Source organism: Anguilla anguilla, chromosome 4 (assembly GCF_013347855.1).
Source record: "Anguilla anguilla isolate fAngAng1 chromosome 4, fAngAng1.pri, whole genome shotgun sequence".
Lineage (NCBI taxonomy): Eukaryota > Metazoa > Chordata > Actinopteri > Anguilliformes > Anguillidae > Anguilla > Anguilla anguilla.
The window spans coordinates 16,464,794-16,492,618 of NC_049204.1; the positions used below are offsets into that span (position 1 = coordinate 16,464,794).

Consider the following 27,825-nt stretch of genomic DNA (forward strand, 5'->3'; position numbering starts at 1 on the left):
TAGGCGTTTAGTTATAAAGTTGTGTGGTAATTAAGCCTCTCTCAATTGAAAGACCGTGTTATGCCGACTAAATATTTCCAGGAATAATGTTTGAAGTATTGAGCATTTTGGATAAGTGAAGGGCCCAAATGAATGGCCGGGGCACGCAGAGCACCGAAATGTCTCAGAATCGCAGAGTCCCTTTCATTGTGGCGGTTCCGACACCCCAGGGCTTGACGCTCTCTAAACAGGAAGGGTCTGGAGAAAACCTGCACTGGTTCCTGCCGAGGTTGACACTGACGGAACTTCTCAAGGGGTCCAAAGCAACTCAAGACTGAGCACACACACACAAAAAAAAATCTGAGACAAAAAAAGGAGAAAACAACAGCAGTGAAAATAACTTTCTTAGAGCATAAAAGGGCTTTAGAACCCTGATATTCCCTGAAGGATCCTCAAACAACCCCTTGTTTTTTTGATTGTGAGCTGTGTTTTTCTTGGTTGTTTCCCCTCAAGGTTTTTTCCTCGTCTTTCTGGTGCAGAATCGTGCAGAATGAGTGCAGAACTCCATGTTTATTTGCTGTCCAGGCTGTGGTAACGCCTTTTACTGCGTTAAGATCACAGCAGTGTAAGGTCAAGGCATAATATGCACGCGGTCATGAAATCTTCCATGTGTTGCCATAACGCCGATCTGGGTTGGGCCACAAGGCTTCATCCATACTGTAATGATTCTTCAGATGTTTCAAACGCTCTCAAGTACCTGGTGCTCCGCTTTGGAACAGTCACTCACCATGGCCCAAACTAAACCCACCATCATCAAGCATGTTGAAGAGGTTCTTGTTGATGCACTTGTTGAGACTCAAAAACAGTTTCATTCGTGCCCAGTTGAGCAGCAGAGCAGGCTCAATGATTTCTTGATTGGGCGCACTGCAATATTTCCCAGTCTGATACGTTGAAAGATCGTAAAGTTGAGTTAGTGGTACTGCACCTTGAACACACATACATGTCCCATCATAGAAATTAGTGTCTGGATCAGCTGAAGGCCGTGCAATGGCTAAACCATTGTAAATGGTAGTATGGTAGTCATAAGAAGTCTGAAAGAAACACATAGAATTTTTATAGCAGGGATTGCAGGGTGGAAACGTGAGCCTGCAGCTATACATGGAACAGGTGTCTGGTCTAGTTAGTCCAGTCCATCATGCAGCATTTTCTCAGCCTTAGCTCTGCTCCCTGCTCACGCTCCAGTCTCTAAGGGAAACCAAAGGGGGGGGGGGGGGAACGTAAAGAGAGGTGAGCGCCATCTCCTCCCCGCTAAGACGAGGAACCTGTGAGAGGACACAGCTGGGAAGCCCCCCCCCCCCCCCGCCCCGCCCGCTCAGGCCTCATTCGTCTGCCTGTCCTTGCACTCCGGCAGGTGTCCCGGCTCCATGAGACGCTGAGGAATGAGCAGTCGCCATGGAAGCCCAGCCCCATGCCAGTTCCGCAGCTGAGAAGAAGAAGAAGGTGGAGACCATCGTGGCCAGCAAGGGCTCCTCGGGCCGCGCCGACGTTAGCGAGAAGGCCGTGGCCTCCAGCACCACGTCCAATGGTAAGGAACGCCGGCCCTCTCCTCCCCCGGCTCCCAGCCTGTTATCTCTCATTCAGTCTCCCTGCCGTGTGCAGTGCCCTCTTACCCCCGTTCTTGTGTTCCACTGTTTCTGTCTTGGGAATGAATTTAAACCAATTTTCCATCCTGCACAATCCTTTCTGACCTGATATTTACAGTCAAATTTTTTGGCGAGCAAATCACCCGGTGTGCACAGAGAGGTCTGACAGATCAGGGTTAAATGAAAAGGCTAAGCAACCTTTTAGTAGCCTTAGCTTTATGTAAACCTTTGGTTGGTTCCCCAAGAGTACCCTGTTGATCTTTCTCAAAAATCACTTGACATTTGATGGATTTTGTCAAATAGAGGTATTGATTTCAGGTTCAGTAAATATGGGGCCGGATTCTGTCCATGGTGCGAATGTCTGCTGAATGATGTGTTTGTATGACTGAAATGTAGGGTGAGCTGCTCCTTTCATGGTTGTAAATACTTGAGAGTAGCGAGCTGACAGGTTCAGAACAGGTCTCAGCAGCAGTCGGAAACAAGCTTTGGAAGCAAGTAGAAACGGTGAGATGTAAACAGATGGGTCCTAGTAGATCCGTGTCAGTGGTGAAAGAAATTGCTTTTCTAAAGGACAAATTCAGCCACATATAGACGTTTAATGAAGTTTAATACATTTTGCAGTCATTCTGGGAAAATAATTATCTCCAGCCTTGACTTGTGTTTGACTGTCTCATGAAACTAACTTGGTGTGTTCCCCTGAAACATTTGCGGAGCTGTAGCAGTTTTAATAACTTTTCAAAAGCCGACTGAGCCAGAAGCCAGTAAACTCTAAACAAAACAGAGGGCCTTGCCTCAAATTACAGCTGCGCACATTTGCAAAAGTCATGGCAAAGAACGGGGGGAGTCTGCGCATGTTAATGTGCGTGTGCGCGCGCATGTGTCAGTGGAGAGAGGTCTGTCGCCCTTGGTTACCGCTGATTTGTAGGATGTCAAATGCTGTCGTTCCAAGTTCCAGGTTGGAGACATTAAGCAGTCGCAGAGAGGGTTAATGACTTGTAGGGTTGCTGTTCTGTCCATATGTGAGACTCTTGTGTTTTTGCAGGAAGTTGGGGGGCAGGCAGGGGGTTTTTGGGGGGAGGCGCATGGAATGCATCCTGAAGCGTCTTGGGAACATTCTCACTGTTACTCATTCCCAGATGGCTAACACTGTTTTATTAATTAAAGGGGAGAGGGGGTAAAAGTTTGACTGAGGGGGGGGAAACGCATGGATATAATTCCCTTGCACTCTGTGATTGCCGACTTTCGTTGGTGGAATATTTGTAATTATTCTTCAAGATGACAGGGTGGGTTTGTCTTTGCTAGAAACTGTAGTGCTCATGAACCTCTAATCTTTATGGAGTTCCACAAAACAAGGGATACCAGAGGAAAATTAAAGAGAATGCAAAATTGAAATTGACCAATTTAGAAACAACAATTTCAAGACCCCGTAAGGAAACCATTGTAAAACATGTTTGCTTGGATATACCAAGCATTTAAAGATTGGATGTAATAAGCATTTAAGGACAGTAATGGCCATTTAGATCACTTTGTGTTTAGTCAATCAACAAAACGCATTCCCTGGTTAATTTTAAGATTTTCCCAGAAAACACAAATTAAACCAAAAAATGAATTCCAGATTCAGTTAGACAACCTGAGTGTTCATTGTAGATTTTTTTTTCTGTCAGAGAACCTTTAAGGGAAAGAGAAAATAAAAATCCTGTACTAAAAAACAAAAACAAATGTTGACTGAAAAAAGTTTCAGAGGCTGAATACCAGATCTGCTGTGCATTATCATTACTACACACTCCCAGGCTCACCGAGAGCTCATAACCTCTTATCAGGTGTAACCTAACACCCCCTCAACTTTGACCCCAGTAAACCCCTCCCTTCCCCTCTGACAAACAAAATGTGATTGTGAGCAGCTGTGGAACACCAGTGACTGGCACTTCACAGGAAGGGCCTAAGAAAATATTTTCCCCCTGATATAGAGCCAGGAGGGGAAACCCTAGGCGCAGTGAGAACAGCGTTAACTCAGTCAGGGCTAATGAGGATCGGGGGGGGGGGGGGTTATGTGGTAGTGGGGGTGCAGGGGAGCTGCCCCACAGCTGGAGCGGCTCTCGGAAGACAGAATGGACAGACCGTACCGAGAAGATATGTAATTGAAAAATGTGTGATCTAAAATCCCAAGTCCCAGTTTTGAAAACCAGTACGCTCCAGTCGGTGAAATGCCTGCTTGTTTCATTTAAATTTGCATTTCAGTAATTATTTCATCTCTAAGGCACCTTTGTTGTGACTTTCTTACAGCCCATGAACCTTTGTCCCCATATTAACTCTTTATTTTACTAAAACCCTCTTCTGCCCTATATAGACTTGTCTGAACTACCTGGCTGAGTGCTCAGATATGTTGTGTGCGATTCTGGGCAATACATGGGGAATTCTTAGGCCTCCATATTCACAGAGATGCTGAAGTGTTTGAGCTCTGCCCAGCAGTGGGTCGGGATAATTAAATATTTGCACGCCAGTCATGCTGTGAACAGAGGAGCTCAACCAATTACAGAGTACATTGGTAACAGCCAATAGAATAGCACAGACGGTGATTGGTAGACACTTACCAGCTACTTCCTGGCTAATGACCACAGCGATCCAGGGGGTATTGCCAGAAAGAATTCAGCAGTCACTATTGCTGTTATTCTATTTGTTACCAGTGAGCTCCTTGATTGCATCTCTGCCACTGCTTCTGGACACAACGTCGCTGTTCAGATGACTGTAAATGCTCCCAGCTCAAATGGGAATATGCTGATTCATCATTTGGTCATCTTTAGGGAAATGTAATTTGGACAGTAAGAAGCAATATTGCCAGGTAAACCACTTCACCTCCCCCAAAATATCATTGAAGGCACTTTGAAGCTACATGCTGTACATATTTCTATATTTTCAATTTGTGTGTAGAAGCAGGATAAGTACAATCTTACAAAATGCATTCTGAAGCTCAAAAGAACAAACAGACCTGACAGTTTTATTTTCTACAATAAGATAAAATGAATATTGAACAGTCTTTTTTTTCTTAGGCGCTTTTTCCTGGTACTTTGTCCTCAATAGTTTTGTTCCATCATTGTCAAGGAAATCTATCTAGTTCAGAAAGAACTAGGAATGTGAGTGTATGTATGTGTATGCACACGGGTGTGTGTTTCTGTAGCCTCCCCATTTTCCAACTCGAAAGCAGCTACTTTACCCTCACATACCCTCTTGTGGTCTCCTCTCCTGGGGCTGATCTTGCAGCCAATTGGTAGGCTGGATAAGTGGGTGGGGCCTCCGAAGCACTGATTGTTGTGCAGTGGTGGGGGTCGGTAGGCTGTGTGGGAGGGGGAAGGAGGCTTGGTTCTGTAGCCCTGAAAGTCAAAGCAGTGCTAAGAATGTCAGAGAAAGTGGGACTTTTACCTAAACAGTTGTGAATTTGTTATAAGAGCGTCCTTTAGTTCAAAATGAACGACTCTTTGAATCTTGGGCCCTGCACTATAAACAGATTGCATGTTGTTAACCTAAATGCTTGCTCATGTTATTTTAAACACAAAGAGAGTTTGTAGGGCCTCCAGCATCATTTTAATATTTCTCCATGAATTGAAAATGTTTTTCTGTTACAGAGGAAGAAAAGTGTTTTTCAAGACTAGTTTTACTACAAGCCAAAATAATAATTCTGAGTAAAGATTTGTGTCTTTGTACATTTGCTCTTCAAAGCAATGCTCTGTTGAATTGCCTTGTTCTTTACACTTTTGTCTCAGATTTACTAACAGATACATTGTCAGGAGTATCCTCCAATCCTGAAATACACAATGCATAGCCCTGCCTACTACATGTATTCTTCAGACTGGAAATGGCTTTGACTGGGTCATGATACATATTTTAAAAATGTGTCATCATTTTTCAGCAAAAGGAATTTTTTAAAAATTAAGAAATCATTTAAAGAAATGGTAACTAGCCTTCTAAAAAGGATTGTTAGGTCTCTCTCTCCCTCTCATTCTCTCTCTGTCTGTCTGTCTCTCTCTGCAAGTTCTGAAAAAGTTGAGTTTCAGCGCAATTACTGAGTCTTTGGGGAGCGTTCCCACATGGTTGGCTAAATGGTAGTTTCATCCTGTGCTCCTTTCATCTTATGGCCTGCTCTCCTGGCTTGACAGTTGAAAAGGTCTGACTGTGCCACAACAATAGTTTGATTGGTTTCTTTTTGGGGGGTAGGGGGGAGGGCTCTCCCCCCATCCTCATCATTCTCCAGGCAGGTGGACCACAAAGTCTCCTGATTCTTTTGTTGCTTCCCGGGCAAACCCCCCCCCCCCCCCCATCCCCCCAACCCCTCCCAACCCCCCCGCAAAAAAAAACCATCCGTGTTCTTTGACTGAATAAATCCCGTCGTCATGGGATAATTTTCTGAAAAAAGAGAAAGGGGGGAAAAATGCCCTGCCTCTATAAATGTGAATAAGGAAAAGTTTCTGGTTGGCTGGCTGGTTGGTTGGTTGAATTTTTGATTTGGATGGTTGGGCGCTGAATTAATGAAGTGGGTGATCCCCAATGAGGGAAAGAGAGGTAGGGAGAAATGGGGAGAGAGAAAGAATGAGGAGAAGATGGAAAGAGAGAGAGTGAGTGAGCGAGCTTGCAATTGGGAAATGTGAGTGCTCTGAGTAAGCGGGGTGCAGACGAACTTTGCAATGCAGGAACAAAACTGCAGCTCTGTTTTTGTTTTTTTGTGCAGAATTTAAGGGCAAGAACCCTGATTCTGCGGGTAAAATAAAACTAGTTACTTTACTGTACCACAGAACACCACTTTGTACCCAAAAGAGGTTTACAAGAAATTTTGCATTTAAGAAAAAGTATGGGGCAAAAATAGTCACTTGTGTTTTGGAAGGAAAAAAGAAGGTTTAGCTCTGGGGGGGGGTGCGAGGGGGGGCTTCTAAAAAGAGAGAGGCGGCTACCTCCTTTTTTTAAGCAGGCATTTAAATTATCGACGGAAAATACAGAAGAATGTCATCTGACAGAAATAAAGTTCCCGTTAACACCGCGGATGGAAAGTAATTTACAGATAGGCTGTCCCCGGCCATCTTTGTGCTGCCCAGATAAGGATTCATTTCAGAAATGGATAGGAGACATTTTCACTTACGGCCTCCATTCTGCGACACCTGTGATAACAGCTTGTGGATCCTAATTGAAAATTGGTTTCAAAATGGATTTTCACTTTTCTTCAAACCCCCCCTTCCCCCCTCCTCCCCACAAACCCCTGCCCCCCCCAAATGCTTCTTCCCCAGCGCTGTCGTTTTTCTCGGCTAATATTGAATGGGCCAAGACTAGCTGCCAGTGCACAGGCCGGCCGGGGAAATGGAGCCCCGACCAGAGATCATCCCTCACGACTCTGTCAGAGGCATGACAGCCCCATGATCCGTCTTATTAATGAAATCATTGATCACTTGATGGGACTCATAATCAACTGTTTCTCCACCAGGCCCCTTTTTTCCTTTCCCTCCCCGCTGCCGTTTGCCCCCTCTTTTCTGTCGTCTCTCACAGTTCTTCTGGAAGATTCCCACTTCGGTCTGATTGTCTTTGTTTTGATTTTTTAATTTTTTTTATTCTTAAGGTGAATAAATAAACGGAAATGCTCTATCAAAGGAATGACCATGTGGGTGTTTCTCACCGACGAATGAAACGGCGTGTGAAATCTCAAAGGGGGCAGGGTTAAATAGATTTTTTTAGTTTTTATTTATTTTTTTTTTAAAAAGGATGTGAGATATTTTGGGTCAGGTTATTTTGCTCCAGTTTCTGCCTGGGTTTCATATGAGGAAGCCCTTAGATATGTGAGCTGGACGGGGAAGTGAGAGGTTGGCTCTCTGCTTTGGATTGGCTGGGGAGGTTAATGAGAGGGAGCACTGGATGTGTGATTGCAGACGGGATAAAGAATCTCAGGGGAGCGGCGCCTAGTTTGTGGGTCGACCCTACAATGCGAGGGGCGTTATGGACCCTGACACAGCTGCCCTAAAGAGGAAAGGCTGCTTTTAGTGTCACAGCTGAGCCCCCTCCCCACTCTCCGCGGTGTCTGTGTGAATATGCACACACATGCACACACACACACACACATGCACACGCACACATCCAGACACAAATGCATACCCACACACTTATACAAATACGTACACACACACACACACGTATGCTCACACACACACACCCAGACACAAATGCATACCCGCACACTCATAAACATACACGCGCACACACAATCAGCAGAAACAGAAATGCACACCTGTGCACACACACAAGTACTTATGAAAACACAAATATATTTATGTCAACATACAGGCACGTGCCATACCGAATTGCTGATGGCATAACACAATATGCATTATCTAGTTATACCTGAGTTCAAATTTGAGTTGAATCAAGTTTTAGTTGCAGACAAGAACGTGCCACAGCTAGTAAAATGTATTACATGATAAATTAACTCAAGCTCTTATATTCATTTGAACGTATACATGTGTAATGCTTCAGTTGCTGTTGCACAGCATTTGGTGATGTGATTAGAACAGGCTTGATGTAACTCTCTGGAGGAAAGAGGCCGGTAGTTGTATAGAGTGACATTCAGAGGGCTGCCACACAGGCATTCTACCTGATGCACATTGCATGCACTAGTGTGAGAACTGTTTCATGGATCTCTGCACTGAAGGCAATTTCCTATAGCAGCGGGGTGACCCACCTGGTAGCTACGAGCTCACAGGGCCAGAGGGGCAAGATTATCCCTTCCCCGCTGTTCTGTGGGTCAGAGACCTCATTGTTACTGCGCCCCCTGGTGTTCTGGGGAAACGGTGGCATGTAGCTTAGAGTGGGATTGCACAGTGAGAGCGAGGTTGTTCTTAACAATGAATTCAGTTGTTAATGCAAGTGGGGCAAAAACATTTCTTCTCCTGTTCAAAAGTCTACCACATATCATACTGCCACTCAAGACAAATGTGATTTTTATTTCACGCAAACACGTTGATATAATTTGTAAATCTCATTTGTTTCGTCATCTGTTATAAAGCCTTTATAAATTATGTTATTGCCACGTGTAAACATCCGTGAACACAGCTGATAATAGCAATACGCATTCACCGTAACAGTAGTGAATTCTGTCCAAAGGGCAAACTATTTTAGGCAACTTATTAGCTCACATGTTTTAACATAAACTTAAAATAAGATGTTTTTTTTTTTCCCTGAACTGCAAGTGTTGCGGTTGTTGCTGCAAGTTACCAAGCAGAAGGGACTGGCAACAGGTGAATGGGAATACAGGCCGTAATCAGTGTGCATTATCGCTGGCGTAAATCACGGAGCTCCAGTCAGCAGCAGTGGTCTGGCTGTGACAGGTGCTCTTGAGGAGGGGGAGAGAGAGATAGAGAGAGGGAGGGAGGGAGGGAGGGTAAAGGGGGGGTGAAGGAAGAGTCTCATAAAACCATAAAACAATAAAACAGGGAAACAGCAGTTGAGCATTCTGTCCTTCTGCCCATTTGTCGGCAGGCGTCACCGACGGCCCCTCCTCTGGAACGGGGAGAAGCTGGGGCGACCCTGGCAGCGAAGTGACTGTAGCGTGTCACTGCAGTCTCTCTCTCTCTCTCTCCCCCCCCTCTCTCTCTCTCTCTCTCTCTGTCCCCCTCCCCTCTCTCTCTCTGTCTCTCTCTCTCTCTCTCTCTATACACACAAAGAGGAGTTTGTGTAATTTCAAACAGACTTTATTTAACAACTGCGGCCAGATGCTGCAACTAAATAACAAGGGGTAATTTGCTGCGCTCCCCAGACATCTCCTGTAGCGAAGTGCCACTCCGTTGTTTATTTTGTGTCGTACGAAACGTGGAGCTCTGAGTCGAGGTGTGTGTGCTTGAATGCGCATGCGAGAACCCGAAAGCATGTCTGCAAGTGTTTGCTTATTAGTGCGTGTGTGTGTGTGTGTGTGCACGGAGCGTACATGCATCACGTTTACCTGTGTGTAACTGAGCATGTGTCCACGCTTGCATTTGCAACAAGGTGTGTGCATGAGCATTTGAGTTGAAGCAATGTGGCCTCCATGAGTATACGTTGTCTATCTAGATGTGAGCTCAGATTTCAGGGTGGAGTGGCCCCCAAAAGTACCGAGCTTGTCTGCTCACTACAGCCCCCCCGCCCCCTCCACTTTGGGCTTTGCTTCGCTCCCTTTACCCCTCACCCCCTCTTCTGCTTCTCCCTTCCCTTCAGTTCCCCTCTCAAACTGCAGAAGAAGAGGCGGGATCAAAGGGCGTAAACCACACCACTGATTTCCAGTGATTGATTGGAAACAGAAGTTTTCTCTTTTTACCTCCCCCTAAGTGCTCTCCTGGGCCCGTTGTAAATAGTTCAGGCTTAAAGTGTGAGAAGAGTCATGATTATTGGCAGACAAATTAAGGAAAGGCACCCACATTAGAATTTCAAGGCTGCTTATGATTTTTTTTTTTTTTGGTGGTGGGTATCAGCTGAGAGGGTTTGATACCCACTTTTGTCAGAATTTATACACTGAAAAAAAAATCTTTCTTTGGATAAACCTAAAATTTCTTTTTTTCTCAATTTTTAGATTCATTTGAAAAATTTTAAGTTCATTTGAATTAACCTAAAATTTTTCAATTGTGAAAACCTAAAAGTAATAGGTGTAACACATTGAAGTCAAATTTTATCCAATTAAGCATTGTTTTAGCTTCTTGTTTTCACACGTGAGGAGAAAAAGCCATTGGTTTCAGAAAACAAGATAGTGGGGAAAATTAAACACAGGCAGGTGGGAGAGAAAAGTTCTTTGCGGGCTAAAGGTGTCTAATGATGTCTAATTTTGCTAGAATTCAGTTCCAAACTACACATAGCGCTACTCACCAAGGCACTGTTAAATGTCTCTTCGATCCCAGTTTAATTCACCAGATAAAAAGTTCTAAAAAAATTGAAAATAAAAAAGCAGGCCTCTGAGGTAGGTTTCTCCATGGGTGTTTCGGAGATCACGCCTTTTCGCCGCACATATCGATAGCTCTCTCTTTCCCTTTTTTCCCTCCGGTTCCTCGCGTCTTGAGGAGAATAACACCCCTTGCTCAGATGAGTAAGCGCCTCTCCCGGTCGGCTCGATATTATTGAGCTCCCCGAGCTCTCTGCTCGCAGGGAGCTCACGTCAGGCTCCGGGTCGGAGCGCCCGCCGAGCGGTTATCTCTCGCCTTCATCGCGGCGAGCGTTCGCGACGGTGCCCTGAACTGACTCCTCTCCGCCTTCTTCCGAAAGCCCGGTCTCCCCGCCTCTCTCCGGGCCCCACCTGGAACTCCGAGCGCTAATGATGTTCCGTCTGCAGCCCCAGGGCGACAGGAGAAAATCCGGCTGAAGAGATTCAGCCGTCTGACTCCGTGCCAGTCGGCTTCCCACAGAGAAGCTCACCTCTTCATTACTCCTCGGGAGAGAGCGCAGCTCTGTGAAGCCAGAAATGTTCGTTGGAAGGAAATTGATAGGTTTATCAAAATGCTTTTCAATAAAAAAAATAGTCAGATTTGCATGCCGTGAAATGCATCACTCCTTGTCGAGCACCATTATGCAGGCTGCGAAAACTTGTTGCTTATGACACAGAACGTCCACAGTTTTGATTTATGTTAAAATTATGACAACATGATAATATCCTGCTTTATGGTATCATAGAAAGGGGCGTTTTGTTACAATCAAGGCACGTTGTAGCACGCACTTATTAATCAGGAAAATTGACTAACTAAAAGCATAAATTACACGTGTGTGTATAAGGAAGAAAAATGATGTAGTCTGGAATTATAAGCCCTGGGGGTCAGTCCCCATAATGCGTGTTCTTGTGTTAAAGCGCACAGTCACACCCTTTCCTTAAGCTCCTGGACAGCTGCAGGATACGGGTCCCATTATTAGCAATTTGGCAACGTTATGACTTCGCCCCCACCGCCGTCAGAAACGGCGCACGTTACTTTTTCACCTCCTCAATGCGCCCTTTGTTCGCCGCTGGATCCCGTTCAGCTCCGAGTGGGTCCGTTAGCCCCGGGAGCCGTCCGGGGAGCGGAGCGCGCGCGGGGCCCGCCCCGCCCCGCCGCGCCAAAGGAACCGGGGCACGTCTCCAAGCGCCGAGCGGAGAGCCGCGAGTGGGAGGAAGGAGCAGCGAAGCGTGCCCGCGGGAGCGCTTCTCGGGGAGGACAGACTCGCGGTGCCACGTTTCCGATGTGAACCGTGTACTTTAGGAGGCCTGCGTGGGCCTTTAGGGGGGAGGCGCAGTCATACGGGGGAGTGTTTTCCATAGGAGTCTCCAAATAGTTTTAGTTTCTTGTTTAGTTGCATTTTTGACTGAACTGCCTTTTGGGGTTTGGTGCATATAGGGTATATGGCAACTGCAATGAACGATTTTCATCCCATCCCAGTTTTAAATTACCCCTTGGGACTGCCTGACCACTACATGGTCTTCGCCCAAGATAAACACTCCATGCGTCGGTCAAAGGACACTCTGGCTGCTTTTGGTCCATAAGGTATTCTGACTGGCTAAAACTGGGTGCAATAATAAGTTGTTTGAGAAGTTTTTTTATTTACTTCCTCTTCATTTCTCTTCCTTTGTCACTTTTGGGAGTAATCCCTTGTGTCATCGCTCACGCTATAGCACGAACACCAAATCAAGCGGAACGCATTTTCATTCCCCGTTTTATTTATGGAACGCCTTAATAAACGCCAAAGGTAAAATCCGAAATCTCAAACCATTTCTTTCCCCCCCGTGTTAAGGTGCTCCACCAAAATCCCACTTCTGCACTCTCAGACGCCCCTGCAGCAAGCTCCGCACAAGGTTTCATGGAGTCTAAGTGGAGAACATTCGCCCGTTATCTGACATCACGCTTGAAGAGGCATGACCAAATCCATTCGCAGCTATCGAGCTACATCGCAAACATCTGCTGCTGAAAAGCCTAAATAAACAGAACATTCAAGTCTTCAGAGGAGCATGCAAGGGGGTGGGGGCAACAACTAACCGGCCGTCAAAGTTATGCAGACGGAGGCAAGAGCACAAGCCGAGAGCGGACGTTTGGCACCGGAGAAATGACGACGTCGCGACAGGCGCTCGTCGAGTCAAACTAAGTCTGGCGGGGCCGATCTCGCACGGCACCGAAATCCAGAAACACAGACGTGTTGCTTTTGGGTTCAGGGAGGGGAGGGAAAAAAAACTGCGAAGCTTATGGGCAGTGTGAGGGAACGGCGTGAAGAATGCGGAATGAATGGGATTTTAAGTGGGCCGAGCAATGCGCTGATTAAAGATGATTGGAGTTTTATGGCAGGAGTCCACGGCAACGGCGGGGAGGAGGATTCCAGCGGCCAGAGTGGCAGGACAGGTCCCAGAGCAGCAAATCTTATTACTGAGAGGGCAAACTAGCAGGGACAGACAGAGCGAGGGAGGGAGGGAGGGAGGGAGGGAGTGGAAAGAGTCCTTCAGGGTCTTGGAGCAGAAAGAGGATTATGAAGTGAGAACATGAGAAGTCACCTGCTGGTCACTCGCAGAACTGCAGGGGAAAGACTTTCAGGTCCAGCCACCTGCGTGGAGCTTTCACTTTGGCCGCTTCGGTTGTGCAGTCTCCTGCTGTCTTTCTTCTCCGTATGAGGTGACCCCATCTTCTGAAGCCTCGCCCGAGTGGATTGTGCTTCCATTTCCGCCTCCCCCACCTCCCTCCCCCCGCCCCGACCTTTGCTTCCATGGGGTCACACCACTTCACTGACCCGCCACAATAGACAGAAGTGGGCGGACTGTTTGGGGGGGGAGGGACCGCGCTTTCTGCAGACATTTTGGTCGGATTTCTGCCACATGCGGCGACATCCCCCGAGCTCCTTCCTCCTGTAACGCTATCCGCTGTGTCATGCGCCCGCGCGTTTCCAGTTTCACGGATCCCCGTTAATTCGCTGGCGTCTGCCGCGCCATTGTTTGCCGTGACCCCGCCCCGCGTTTCGCAGCGATTTGCTGTAACCCGGACTCTTGAGGCTTAAGCCTGACTCTCTCAACCCCCTCCAGGCCCTGTATCTGTCCTCTCCCCGCCTTCTACCTTTGCTAAACTGTAATTAAGCGCAGCATTGTCCACATGATAGGTCCTGTAAGCTCCCCTGGTTTTTCCACAGTAAAGTGATGTGGTAATGAGGGGCTGATGTCCTCCCCATGTTTGGGGGGGTTGAATTACATGGTGATAATGAGGGGTAGCCCAGCTAAGGACGTGGGGCAAAACATCAACGGCGCAAGGGGAAAAGGAAAAGAGAAATCAGTGACCCCGGCGTGGAATTTGTCTGGCTTTCAATTTAAATTGCAGGTTGTCCAGGTTAAAGAGATTGATACCCTAACGAGGTTCACAAGGTCCTGTCACATTTGTCTTACAAGGACAACCTGCTTTAAAGTGACTGAAGTGACAGTTTAATTATTGATCATCATGTTCGCGTGTGGAAAACACCCAAGTTTGTCTGTTTTCTTCACCTGCCTGGTTTTCTTTTTTGCATCGGTTCAAAGTTGGGTTGATGGTTTCGAATTCAAATTGCAGTGACAGAGCAAAGCAGTACTTATCTATGAATTTGGAAGTTTAACAGCAAGCTTTATTGGGAGTAGCATTATTACATTACATTACAATTACAGCTACTTAGCAGAAGCTCTTATCCAATGTGACTTACAGAAGTAAGGCTCTGGTACGCTCTGCACTTTTCTCTAAGTCTGTCACAGAGTCCATGTACTCTTCACTTAACTCATTTACCTGCCTTGAGTTCACGGGATTGCTCCAGTCCTGTCCCTCGCTCTGGGTTCACGGACCGCTGCAGCCCTGTTCCTCCCCCGCCCATGACTCGATGCAACCTGGAGCTCCAAGTGTACCATCCAGCCCCTCTGAACTCCACCATACTGAGCTATACAATTTGGACTTGAACGATTCCAGTTAATTTATTACCTCAACCTTAACCTGCTCACCCAATTTTAATTGCTGTGATAGATCCTTCATTATATTTCTTTTACATTCCATTATACCGCTACTTTACTCCAGGCCAGTCAGTAGAGGATGGGCTCCCCCTCTATAGCCGGGTTCCTCCCGAGATTTCTTCCCATCCGGGAGTCTTTTCCCCACTGCCGTTTTTGTTATTCTCCCCACTGGGAGTTTGTTACCTCACATGTTTGCTTTTTGGGGATCCAGGCCTGGTTTTTGCTCAGATCAAACAAAACACTTGCAATTGCTGTGATATTTTAATTCTAAATGAATACTAAATTATCTTCACAAGTTTCACATTTCAACAAATATAAAAATGTGTCCAATAATGTGTTTAAGTCACTATTTAACCCCTGATTACCTCAGAACAAGATGGAAGAATAAAGTATACAGAGAATGAGTTGAGATACAGGCGTTTGACATAAGAAGGCCGTGACTAGCCAGTTCCAGAGCTGGAGGGAACACAGGACTGGCTGAGCCAGTCTAGGCCGAGATATTTCCCCGTCATTGATAAACTGCTTAGCACCAGGCCAATTAATGAATCCGGGCAGGCTCAAACCCTGCTTTTTTCAGCAGGGGGAGGGACAGCGGAGCGGGGGACGGGGGGAGTGTGGGGGTAATCCCGTTCCGGCTAAACGGCTGATCCTGCTCATTCCTCAGATATCAAATGTCAAAAGTTAAATTAGCCTGCTACCCACAGATAGGAGTTAACATGCTATTAAATGGGGCGGGGTGGTTGGGAGAGGGGGTGATTTCGGGTCCTCCTGGGATTGCACGCCAGTGCCTTTGAAGTGCCTAATTATCCCTCTCCTAGTAAGTGGCGGCTAACTGTTTTAAATAGAAGCCGGCTCCCGTGTGCGCAGTGCACGTAGTCACACGCTTCAGGAATATGTACGCGCAGCTGCTGGACTGGGGAGTTGAAAGAAAGACATAACTGAAAAAAGCAAGACAATGCTACCTTTTGAGAAGGTGTAGCTTTGAATCATTCACGTGAAAGTTTGTGGCGAAGCGACGCCTCGATGTGTGAATCGGTACCGCGGAGCGCGTGGCTTTGCGGCAGTCGTCTTCGGCTTGTGGTTTGTCTGCTTTGGCTGTTTTTCTCCTCTGTTTGACCGGAGAGTTCTAATCAGTTTTGTACAGGCTCTGGTCCGTAGCTCGGCGGGCTAGGCGAGAAGGCTTCAGCTCCCCGGCACTGCTGAGAGCTTCTTGGCCCAGGCTGACCTTGTGGGGCTCTGAATGACTCTGTGTAAACAGAGCTGTGTCTTAGGCCTACACAGGGCCACTCGCGGTCCACAATAGACCACTGCAGTGCTTTTTTTAGAAGAGGATAAACCAACACAGTGCTCTATTCTAGCACAGCAGAGATCTGCACAGGGGTTCTTTTTAGCCCATAGAAGAGTGGCACAGCAGAAACAAGCACAGTTTTCTTTTATATTCAAGAAAATTCAGTACAGCTCTTCACACAGAGTTCACACAGGAAGTACCAGCAGATTGTTCCAGTTTTGTAGAGAAAAGCCCGGGACAAGGCCCCTTTTCCTCACAGATATCATTTTTTATGACACACATTTTATATCGAGATTGTGAGCTTCATACCTTCATTCTTTTACTAGTGACTTCTTCTCAAAGGTTCCAAGGCTGTGCATCCCTGAACCATGGGTGTAGTCATCTCAGACGGGAGGCCTCGTGAATCGCACCATAATGCCGATGGGAGGCGAACGCATGAGGGGGGGGGGCGCAGCTGGGCGCTCTTTGATTCGTCTCCCCCTCTACGCGCCCCCGGCGGTCCCGCTACGGGGCGGCGTCCCAGCAGAGCCCCGGCGGCAGGAAGGGGGCAGGCTGGGACTCCGGAGTCTACCCTTTCGCGCGTCACCGCGGAGACGAATGGAGACGAGCGGGAGCCGTCGAACTGGCGAGGATGAATATTGAGTAGAGCAGTCGCTGGCCTGCGAGGGAAATCAAACCCTGACAATCGACCGTCAGCCAGGGGGAGGAACGCTCCCGAACCGGCAGCCCGCTCTCACTGCAATTACCCAGCCCATCAGTCATGCGCGTTCGCTGTCTGTCCTCGCTGAGCGGTATTCAAATGAGACCCCACGGAGAAACCGCAACCGCAAAAAACAAACCGCAACTTTTGAAAGTCGCGAGAGTGCGGACACTTTCCCCCTACGAGAACTTTCTATAAGAAAGCTTTTAGGTTTTGTTTTCTTGATGAATTCGCTCTTTTTTTTTTTTTACTTCAGAGAAATTAAATTGTGTACGAGTGACAGATGTGAAAATCAGAAGACAACGAAAGGAAGTGCTTTTGGAGGAATTGTAGCATAAATAGATTTTTAGGAGATTATTGTATGATTTTTTCTAGATTGGATTTAATCAGATTGTTTTTGGCGGAGAACATTAGCATAGTGCGTCACCGGGCTCATTTGCATGATCAGCTTGACAACTGGGTGTAGCTGTTTGATGTAAATAATGCAGTACAATTAATGGCACGTCCTTGAAACATGGCCCACAGATGTACAGATATACAGTGCAGGCAAACGGAAGCATTTCCTTTTGCAGTGCGATTTCTTTCCTTTGATGCTGATAAATTTCTATCTAGCTTTCCTTGCCCCCGGCGGCCATATTGTTTAAAATCGGTATTTAGAGCAGTCGTTCCTGTCAGCGCCGTTTCAGGCAATGCAGTGAGGCGCTGGGCTATCCACAGAACGAATAAATGTTTGCAAGATGGTTTCCTGAGACACCTGGACATGGAATTTTCTGCATAAATGAAAGGAGGGCTGGAAGTTGTAAGAATTCGTTACAGGCAGGGACGGAAATAGGTCATCACTCCTAAAACAAATTTGTGTAAAAAATGTCCTGTAACATGCTTACTGATTTTTGCTCATGCTTTTGGTTTTGGTTGCTTCTGGATAGTTTTGAAGGTGTGCAGTGTGTCATATCACCTTTGTTATTCATCAGAATAAAAATTGTAATGTGAATCTGGTGAAGCCTTGGTTCGAAAGTCCCCCCCCCCCCCCCCCCCCCCCCCGGCCCCTGTAGAAATTTAGAGCCGCTCTGTATTGCTGACATTTCTGAACCGCGTGATGTTGGGAGATCACAGGGTTATGTCTGCTTGGTCAGTGGGACAGATCATAATTGTTAGATTGTCCAATGACCCAGGAAAGTGCCAGTATCCACTGTTGGGGCAGGAAGAGCATATTTTTGATCAATGGTGATCAATCATGTAAGTCTGGATTGGAGCTGTTATTTCGGCTTTGATGGGCTGTAGCAGCTGTCACACGCTAGCTCCTCGTTTATAAGGGAATCGCCCCCACAGTTCTGCACGTTTGTGCTTTCAACGTCGCTTTGAAGTAAATGAAAAAACTTGCTCCAAAACCCAGTGACATACCCTTTATTGAATTATAGGGCCTTCAACCTGTTCTCATTTGACTGCATTTTGCTACTGTCCGACTGAAAACTAATCTGCAATGCAGGGACAATTCTGTCACTTTCAGACTTTGTATGCAACTGTCTGCATTAAATTGCCCCTCCAACCAAAAGCTTTCTGTAGAGTGTATAGATTATAGATGGAGATTATCTGTCTTTTGTTTGCTCAATTATGCCTGTCAAACCTGTCCATCATGCTGAATTTATCAAACTTGTCTTAGTTGAAAATGCTGATCACCACATTGACTTAATATTTTTGAGGCTTCACAAGTGTTTATGACTCAGAACAACTGTTATAGATAGCCTGCTATGGCTATCATTGACGTGCCATAGGTTTCTGCTGAAATGCTGCCTCTGATTTGGATTCTACCTGTTCTACCTACCCAGCGAGCACAAGCCCGAATCTAGACGTTTGGTGAAAAGCGAAAGTTTTCTAGCCGACTAGGTCAGGCTATATCTGGGTAAAACCTGAGCTAAATTCAAGCTAACTTGAGCTAACCAAATTCGTTCATATCAAAACATCTCTCAACCTAGATTTCCACCCCTCTAGATTCCATCTAGATTTGCTCACTGGGTACCTCTTTTGCTGGGGCACAGGTTTCAACAGAGCAGTTTGTAATGTGTGAGTGTGGAAAAGTTTCACTGGTTCAAGGACTGGAGGCTGAGTCAGTGGAGGATTTGTTCACCTTCACAAAATTGGAAAGCGAGCCCCTTTGTGCTTTTTGCTCGCGTCACTTCGGGCTCCCTCGAGAGAATGGAACTTTATTTTTTTTTTTCCCCCTAATGCGGGTACCACGGCGTAGAGTAGGAGGCCAAGAAGTTGAGAAATACACAACACAATCAACATAATCCCCTAGCTCTCCTTGTGTAGCGATTCCCTTCCACCCCCTCCCCCTCCCCTCTTCCCGCCCCCCCCCATCAACTGGGTTTCCAAAGCGGCAAAAGCTCTCCCTCCTCACTGCCAGCACTAATCGCGCGTGATTCTCTATAGCGCAGGTTCCTGCTGGCGAATCAGGTACGCTCGCTACTGTAAGCTGATTGGGGAGGTTGTTCCTATTAAACCCCAGCCAGGCGGCAGAATTCCGCATCCCCTCTCATTGTTAATTGGAGTCTCATTCTCGGAGAGTTGATTTGCAACAGAAAGAAAAGGGAGAGATTAACGCACAGGAGGAGAGGAGCTTCTGAAGCCCCACGTTTCTCGCGCGCATCCTTCGCTCCCCCGCTCCTCTACACCTTCCCCAGCCAAACACCCCCCCCCCCCCCACAAACATGCCCTCAAAGGTTGCCTGTGGAATATCCACCCCTTTCCTCCAAATTGGGGAGGGGCTTAGGAGTTGCTCCCACAGAACACTGGTTAGAATAGTGCAATCCTGATGCAAGCGCACTTTGGACCGCACCAATACACATTTACCAGGTGGGGCGAAAAATCTCTCGCCCTCGTAGCAGAGCTCATTTGTGCGCTCAAACTCAGGCGGGCGAAGGGAGCGAATGGCATGCCCCAGAACACCGTCTGACACCAACCCCGGGGAAGCGCCAACTCACAAAAAGGGGGGGGGGGGCAGTTTGTCCTCCCTCTTTTTGCTCTCTGATCGCCCGATCCTTAACTTGAGCCCCTGTCCCAAAGCCGAACTCTCTCTCCTTCACTTTAAATGCCGCCCAACTCCTTCTCTCATTATCTCTTTTGTGTTTTATATTTATCATTTGTTGCGTGCATGCATGACCCCCCCCACCCGCCCCCGACCACCGCTCTGTTCCATCCAGGCCCGTTCCCCCTGGTAGAGCGTGGACTTTTTGAAGGTATCCAAAACCGTGTTTTACAATGGAGGCCTGGACATAAAAAGGAGAGAGACCTGGGCATTAGGATTTAATGAGGCCTGGCATGGGGAGAGCCAGAGCCGAGCACCCAGCTCCATTATACCGCCAGAGAAAGATTCTGAAATACTAGAGCCGGGACGTGCGCTCTGATCAGGACGGCAGCGAGCACAATTACCTTCTTTTCAAATCCTTCTGTGACACTGCGGGAGGAAGGAGGACTTTGAAACTTGAAAGGCAAGAGCTCGCTTTCAACCTCAAAAGCGAGCAGGAAAGGGCTCTGAAATTTGTTCAGCGCTCCCAATCCACCATTAGCCTGTTTCTTCCTCTCGCCTCCAGGCATTTAACTGCTTTTTGAAAAGATGTTAAGAAATTCAATCACCATAGAGAGACCGGGGTGTGTTTTTTATTTTTTTTATTTTTTTTTTTTTGTGGAGCATGTTTCTCTTGGTCTGTCGGTCTGTGCTGGATCTTTTGTGAGGGGGTGAATAGACCTGTGAACTGGTGGAGGACCGGCAGGGGCAACCATGGGAAAAAAAGGGAGGAATGAAAGAAGAATAAAAAATGAAGGGAAAAGGGGGGAAAAAGCCACAAGGCTTTATGAGGTTGATGGTCAGGGTTGCTAGGACGCTGTTGAGCTGGTGGTTTCAAAAGCCTTAGTCGACATGCGTTGTGACTTTGGGGAGAGAATGCATCTATCATTTTTAAGTGCAAGAGAATAATGTCATGTTTAGGACTGAGCGACAATAAAAATTTGAAAACAAGAAAATGTAATAAAAAATATATCAAAAGTAAGTAAGGTAAGGCACCAAACTGGCATGGTAGTGGGAAAGTATGGAAGGAAGTAAATCAGGGGGTAAATAAAGCATACAAGGGGAAAAAGATAAAGAGTAAAGGTTAAACATTGCAACCCCCACTGGTTGAAACCTTCTTGAGAGTGAAAGAGAGAGAGACAAGGAGAGAGAGAGAGCCCTGGCTGACCAGAAGCTGCTCTCAGTTTTTCTTGCAAATCAAGGGGCTGTTGACCCCTCAATGACTGGTGTTTGCTGACCTATTTAAGGTGGTATAAACTGAAGTAATGAACAGCTCCCTTGCTTGCCGGATGACTGTTTGGGGTGGGGGTGGGGGTGACACCGGCTTGATTTAACGATTAGTCGCCTGACCCTTCTGAGGCAGGAATGAGCTGGCTGAATAGAAAGAGGGTTCACAGAGGGAGAAAGAGAAGAGGGGGAGGAGGAGCGGGATGCTAATGAGTTTGGGAAACTTTGCACAGTTACCGCCGCGATTGCTGTTTTTCGTGCATGGCTAATGCGCGGAACAAGACCGGGTGAGAGAGAGAGAGCGGGAGCGAGAGAGCAAAGAGAGAGAGAGAGAGCAAATGGAGATGGAGGGTAGTTAACGAGGGAAAAGTGCCAGTTCTGGGGGAGACTTCCAGTGGAGAAGAGCTACAACGGCGAGGGGAAAGTTGTGAGTATGTCGCCGAAGGTGCGCTGGGGTGTTAACCGTTGCCTGCGGGGGCCACGGGGGTCACGCTCCCCAAACCGGAGGGCCGGCCAGAGAGGAGGAAGGCAAGGCCCGAGACGGGGCCCAGACAGCGGGATAGCTGCGCTAGGAGGAGGGGGGGGGGGGGGATGTGGTGCGCATGCTTCCAGTTGGATCATATTATCTCCTTTCTGTTGTTGTTGCTGCATTCCTGCAGATCTTATCACCAGGAACCCTGGAAAAGTTTCAATTTCTTTCGAGTTTGGAAGAAAGTTTGACGCGACATCTCGGCGGACGTCGTCCGCGTGCGAGAAACCGCCTGCGAAGCCTCGAGATTAAGCCGCGTCCGGGGCGTGCGGTCCGAGCGGCGACAGCCGCGCGCGCCTTTCCGCTTCATTTTTCCGGACGCGCCTGCGGGGGAGGTGAACGCGGCGCGACCTTAGGCGCCCGCGCGCGGGTCGGCCCGGTGTGGCGCGGCTGGCGGGAGCGTGCAGGAATGCCGAAGCAGCGGGTCTCCTCCCCGCCGCTGCCGGGGGCCGGCTCTCTCTTTTCTCTTTTCCATGAATGGGCTGCGGTTCCCTGCGTCTCTGGCCGGGGCCCAAGTCCCCCCGGCGGAGCGGCGGCAACGGTTGTCTCCCGTCTGCTGCGCCGTTGCCGGCGGCCTCCGCCGCGAAGCCGGGGCTGTTTGCTTACATTCCCGCCCCGCGAGGCCGGCCTCGTTGCCATGGCGAGCGGGGTGTTCCCCGCAGCCATCCCGGGGGCCCCTGGGCGCAGTTCTGCCCAAATTGACTCTCTTTAGAGACGGAAAGCTTGCTGAAGGGGGAACAAGATGGGACCGCTTTTACTGGGGCCTGTGGCCTCAATGCAGAGCTCTTTGGTCAATAGAGGAGGGGATTGAGTGGTAATTGTATTAGGGTTCAAAAGGGCTATAGGGCCCGGACGGCTTTTTATGAGGGGGGGGGGGGGGGGGGGGGGGGGGGGGGGGGGGGGGGGGGGGGGGCGAGGCGATGGAAGGGGTGGGGGGGGTCTGTGTGTGGGTGACGATGAGTAGGCCGGCCAGACCAGGGCCTTCGGAAATGCTGACAGACCTTTCGCAGCGAGGCCCAGATGGTTTCACAGCTCTCCCCGTCTGCTGCGGAGAGAAAATCCAGGCCTCTGTTTTCGGTGTAAAAATAAATGGGCCTGCCCTTGCTAAACATAAACAGAGGGCGCAGTTCCTGCTTCGGTGAACTTTGCGCAGCAGTTTCTCCCCCCCCCCCCCCCCCCCCCCCCCCCCCCCCCAGTGGTTCGGCTCGCTGGAAGAGCCCGCCTATCTCCCGTCGTCTGCCGCGCAGCCGCCGATGCCGCCACTCTGAATCCGCGCAAGGAAAGGAGCCGGTTCCAAATCCCTTTATGTTAATATTGCGCTTCGTAAGAGCAGACCTATTAATCTCGACTTAGAGCATAAGTGCCATTATTCCCTTAATAAGATCACAGGGTATGCTGCGCGGGATTAAATACTTATAACATAACTAGCGCCGTCATTTTTTACTGACGCGCCTCTCTTCCGTCAGTTAGGTTTAGGTTCGCGGAACTCGCTCGGAGTGCCGCGTGCTCTCTGGGAAAGTAAGACCAGCGCTGCCCGTGCCGCTGGCCTCCACTCAGGTAATGGATCCATAAGAGTCAGGGGCGTGTGAAGGCCCACTGGTGCTCCATGCGTACATCGTGTGAAGTGCGAGAGTGGATGCCCGGCACGTTGTTCGAGGTGGTTCTTTAATCTCCTCTCTCCTCCTCTTCCCTTAATTGTTTTCTGAGCTTTCTGTCCTTACTCCGTCTGACATGGGGGCCCTACAGCATTAAGGCCATGATGTTAGCCAGAGTGCAGCTTAGCAGCTCACTTTGAAGCAGGTTGTGATGTAAAGGGGTCAGGAAGACTGGGAGTGATCTACAGCACAGGAGAACTTATGACCCGGCATAGGAAAGATTTTGAGCGCGATACCTTCAGTAGTTCTCTGAAAAACATCTAAGCTTAATCTCAACGTTTTTAGTGAGCAAGTTCCTTTATTGGTTGTGTGAAAAATTCCTGTTGTTTGGTTTATTTGTAAGTCGGTAAAGATGTTTTGTGTAGTCATCTTGGGCCCAGCCTTTGAGATGCCACGGGCCTAAGCCTTTGTGATGCCATTTACAGGGTGGTATTGGCACGATGCCTGTCTTCAGTTAGTTGTGTTCCTTACATCTTCCTTCATCATGACATACTGGGTGTCCATAGACTGCTGTACAAAAATGAACCCTGTGAAATCTGTTAAGTTGGACAATGTAAGGATTCACCTTCGATTCACAAATTCACAACCTTCACATGGCTATTGTATTAATGTTTGCTATGTCAAACCAGTCACTTTTCCTGGGTTTTCTTTTCTCAAATAACAGATTCAGACTCAATGTAAGATTCATCAGTGCAAGGAAAGGAGAACATTATACTTAGTAGTCCAGGGTATTTTATGGTCTTCAGTTCTTAAGATGAACTTCAGATATTTGCATGAGGCCTTGACCCATCTCTCCTACATTAAAGCACATGCCACATCACATGTAGAAGGTTTATAAGTAGTACCCTCACTATAAAGAAGTATACGAGACATTGTAAATGAGCTGAACCCGTTGAACCCAGTTTCAGTCAGGAAAACCCCAGTTGTTAGGCTTTTCAAAATTATCTGGGGCGGATCTGGTCATGCATATGAGATGAGATGTGATGAGCCTAGTGTTCTTTAGTTTTAAATCTTTAGGCTGTAGAAGCAAGTGTTAGAAGAAGTCCAGGTTTACTGGTTTGGGTCCTCTCACTCAGTTGGACTATTCCACTTGTCTCAAGTGTTCGTGCAGATTGGCCTTGTAAATGAGTGCTGGTTCCCAGTTTAACCGTCTGGATAACTAACAGTTCAGATAAATAATCAATCATCAGAAGAACTTAGTTGGGGTCAGAGGTTATGTGGTCCTTCACAGATGTTTTGGATTCAGGTCTTTCTATTATGGCTGAACACTTTTCCTGGGTTTATCCACGCAAACCTAATGTACTAGAAACATCCCAAGGGATCTCCTCAATTTTTTTTTATTCCACAAGCACCTGAACAGATTATTGGGGGAGCAAAGAGGAGAGAGGACCGAGGGCTACGATACTACCCATGAGGCCACTTAAAAGGCAGAAGGGAATGCTGGGAAAAAAATCACGGCGAGCTCTTCTTTGTGAGTCCGCATTGGAGGAAAAGAAAAAAAAAATAGAAAGATCCGTGATTACCGCGGCAACCGATACAGAAGCCAGGTTTGGTTAATACCAGGGGAAGAAAAAGTCGCAGCGTGGTCTTGTGGAATCAGCGGCGAGCGTAGAGCGGTTCAAATCCTTGTGGATTTTACAGATTACCCACAAGGCCCTCTCGGGACCAGGGGGTGTGTAGCGGCTTGTCGCTGGAGTTCGCCGCCCCTCCTCCCGAGACGGCTCGCTGCGTGACCTGACTTGTTCCCCGAGCCTGCCGGAGTCTGGTATGCGAGCGACCGTTGGACGGGAGCGGGAGAAATTCCCCTCGACAGCAGTGGCGCTAAGCCGCAGTCGCGTCTCATTATGATTCATTTGTCATTAAGCGAGCGGCGAGGCCGCTTTTTAGACTTGTCCCATTTTCTGATCACCACTGTTCTCCGGGGTATTTGTCTACTAAGAAGCAATCAAGGAGTAATGGGCCGTAGCGGTGCCATTTTGCCGGCGGATTAAAGCTTTGACTGAAGTCACGCCACCAAACTTGTCGCCCTTTAAGTTGGACTGCAGTGGTCAGGTGTGAATGTAGCGGTGGGATTCTGGGAGCTCCATTGTAGAAAGTAATGGAGTTGTACATTACTGCTGATGGAGCTGTGTGTTTGGCAAACCAGCAATGTGGTCCAGACTGTACTGGTGTTCCATGTGAGTGTGGAGGCATAAGGAGGCCTTTACAGTTTACAGTGTTTCTCTATTTGCCTTTTAGTGTCATTCTGATTCAGAATCTCTTTTAAAAGATCACCAAATGTAACGGGGAGATAGCAAGCTCCATAATGTTTGGGATAAAGATTTTAGATTTGTCATTGGCACAACTCTGGTTGACAAATGTCAATAGCCGACTCCAAAGACAATCAAACGCTTAGAATAAAGACTAGATACTGAAAGCTCTCGTATACCTGCACTAAAGAAGCTACTGAACACACCTGACTAATCAGAAACACCTATGAAGCCATTTGTCCTACACACAATGGCACACTGAAATTAGGGACTATGTATACAAAGAGCTGTCATTTCTACAAGGTGAAGCCAAAGTACCAAAAAACCTTTTAATAAAATATGGAAATCTGCACTTTAACCACATGTACGTTGTGTGATTACAAATCTAAAGTTTTGAAGAGCTAAATCAAGCCTTTGTCCCAAACATTTTGGAGCTCATTGTATATCTGGAGAAGACACATTCTATGCCACTTTGACAACCTATATGCACATGTGGCATGGGCATGATCTATGAGACATGTAGAAATGTGCCTATCAATCAAAATTAATTCATTTTGATTGATTAGCAAAAGCATCTCATTTGAGTAATCTATTGGCAATAATCTAAGTTTTCTTGATTTTCACCCACTAATGCTCTCTTTCATCTCATTCAAATCGTAGGAAGTAGATAGCATAAAGACAAAATGAGCTTTTGTTAAGTAAAGTCAATGTAGGCTGCATATAGGAGATAAATTGGTTGGTAACCCGTGAATTGCATTGTACTCAATGCAGAATGTAAAGAAGCTTTCTTTGGTGCTTTCACTTAATACACAGAACAGACGAATGATCTTTATATCTTGAATATACTTTGAATTGGGGCATAGAGAACAAAGAGTACATTTATCCACAAATTCAAACAAATCTGAGGATATTTGAAGTAAAACCATGCCCTAAACCATCTCTAAATTACTAATAAATTATTAAATATCCATTGTGAGACAGTTGTCAGACCTCCTACCCTACTGCCTCTGATGTAATTACTTGTCACGTGACTAGAAGCCAGATTCAAAGAGAGATTTCTCTTTACGCTTATCGTCTGAAGCCACCTGCTGAGGTGTGAAGAGTGTCCCAGATCTCTTGTACGCTACCCCCGAATGTGCCGTGGAAATCTGTCATCAAATGCACATTTTGCGAGAGATGTTTCTTTTAGAAACCTTTTGTGGAATGTTCCTTTTACCAAATACAGATTCCACAACGGATATTTATCATAGCTTAAAGAGGCCTTGCAAGAGCTATGTGGAGGAGTGAAACTCGGTTGTGAGCTGTTCGAGAATGGAAGTATGAAATTTATGGTCACAAAAATACGACCGATTAAGTTTTATTGGCTGTCAAAGTGGCTTGAATTCTAAGTTGAGTTTGAATGGGCAGCAAGGTCTTTTGTACTCAGCATGCAGGGTAAGGGGAGGCTGTGTGAGAAGGACAGTATAAAATAATGGTATCACGATACAGGTGAACTTTTCAGCAACTCAGGCCAGGTTTGCCTGTTCCTAGCATTTAATATGAATGTCAGATGCAGGTGTATTCTACAGATGTGCAGTACATATGGGTATTCCAGGTGCACTATGCAGATGTGCAATGAACATGTATATGATTTTCATAATCCAGAGGAAATGGACAGGTGAATGTGCTTTCCTGCCTTAATGCACGTTTGTTGGGCAGGTTCTGCAGTTGCATATACCTGTGATCTACAGGAGTTTTAGTAGCCTAATGGACATGTGATGTTCTAGTGAAGTGTTTTCTTAAAGTAATGCAGGTGTGTGTGTGTATGTGTGTGTGTGTGTGTGTGTGTGTGTGATTTTGTTGTACATAGTAGCTGTGATGTGCAGGTGAATGTGTTTCAGTAACATAAAGTAGATTTGTGGTGCACAGGTTTATGATCCAGATGTGATCCTCCGTCTCTCCCTGTTCTGGCAGAAGATGAGAGCCCGGGGCCTCCTTTCCACCGCGAAAGACGCAACGCCATCGCAGCACAGCTATCCCCTACCGGCCCGTCCATGGGCAAACTGAGCGAAGAGCCCTCCACCTCCACAGAGGAGCGCCCCTCGCTGGTGAAGAAGGAGACGCACGGCTCGCTGCCCCACCTTGCCGAGCACGCCCTGCCCTACCGAGGCACCCTCTTCGCCATGGACCCCCGAAACGGATACCTCGACCCCCACTACCGTGAGTCGGCGTTCGCTAACATAGTTATGGCTGCAGTTAGCCTAGCCGCCAGACAGCGAGACGGCTCTTTGCAGTTAGCTCACAGTGGGGGGGAGGGGGGAGTGGAGAGGGGTGTGCATGGCTAATTATCACGACGGTTTACACAGTCATTAGGGAGGGCTTTGGAAGGACCTCACTTCACAGGTTCACAGTCAGCATGGGTACTTGCAGAATTCAGCCTTCCAGAATTCAGCAGTGCCAGAACTTGAGAGGCAATTCTGCATCATTATCGCTAGTGTTCCAGTGCTTATAGTTCAACTCACAGTGTGAATATGCTCGATGTTTGTGGTGAGGTAGCATT

General features: G+C 47.4%; 1 protein-coding gene across 3 annotated transcripts in view; it reads left to right on the plus strand.

Annotated features, from left to right (window-relative positions):
- gli3 (GLI family zinc finger 3) overlaps positions 1-27,825 on the plus strand; it is a 132,038-nt gene that overhangs the window by 19,908 nt on the left and 84,305 nt on the right. Inside the window, exons 2-3 of one of the 3 annotated variants that reach the window (XM_035416009.1) lie at positions 1,391-1,564; positions 27,240-27,485. In XM_035416009.1, coding sequence (XP_035271900.1) covers positions 1,432-1,564; positions 27,240-27,485 — 379 coding nt within the window. In that variant the 5' untranslated portion in view covers positions 1,391-1,431. Of the gene's footprint in view, positions 1-1,390; positions 1,565-20,997; positions 21,281-27,239; positions 27,486-27,825 lie in introns of those variants that run through there. The other 2 variants (XM_035416010.1, XM_035416011.1) reach the window with 2 other exon arrangements.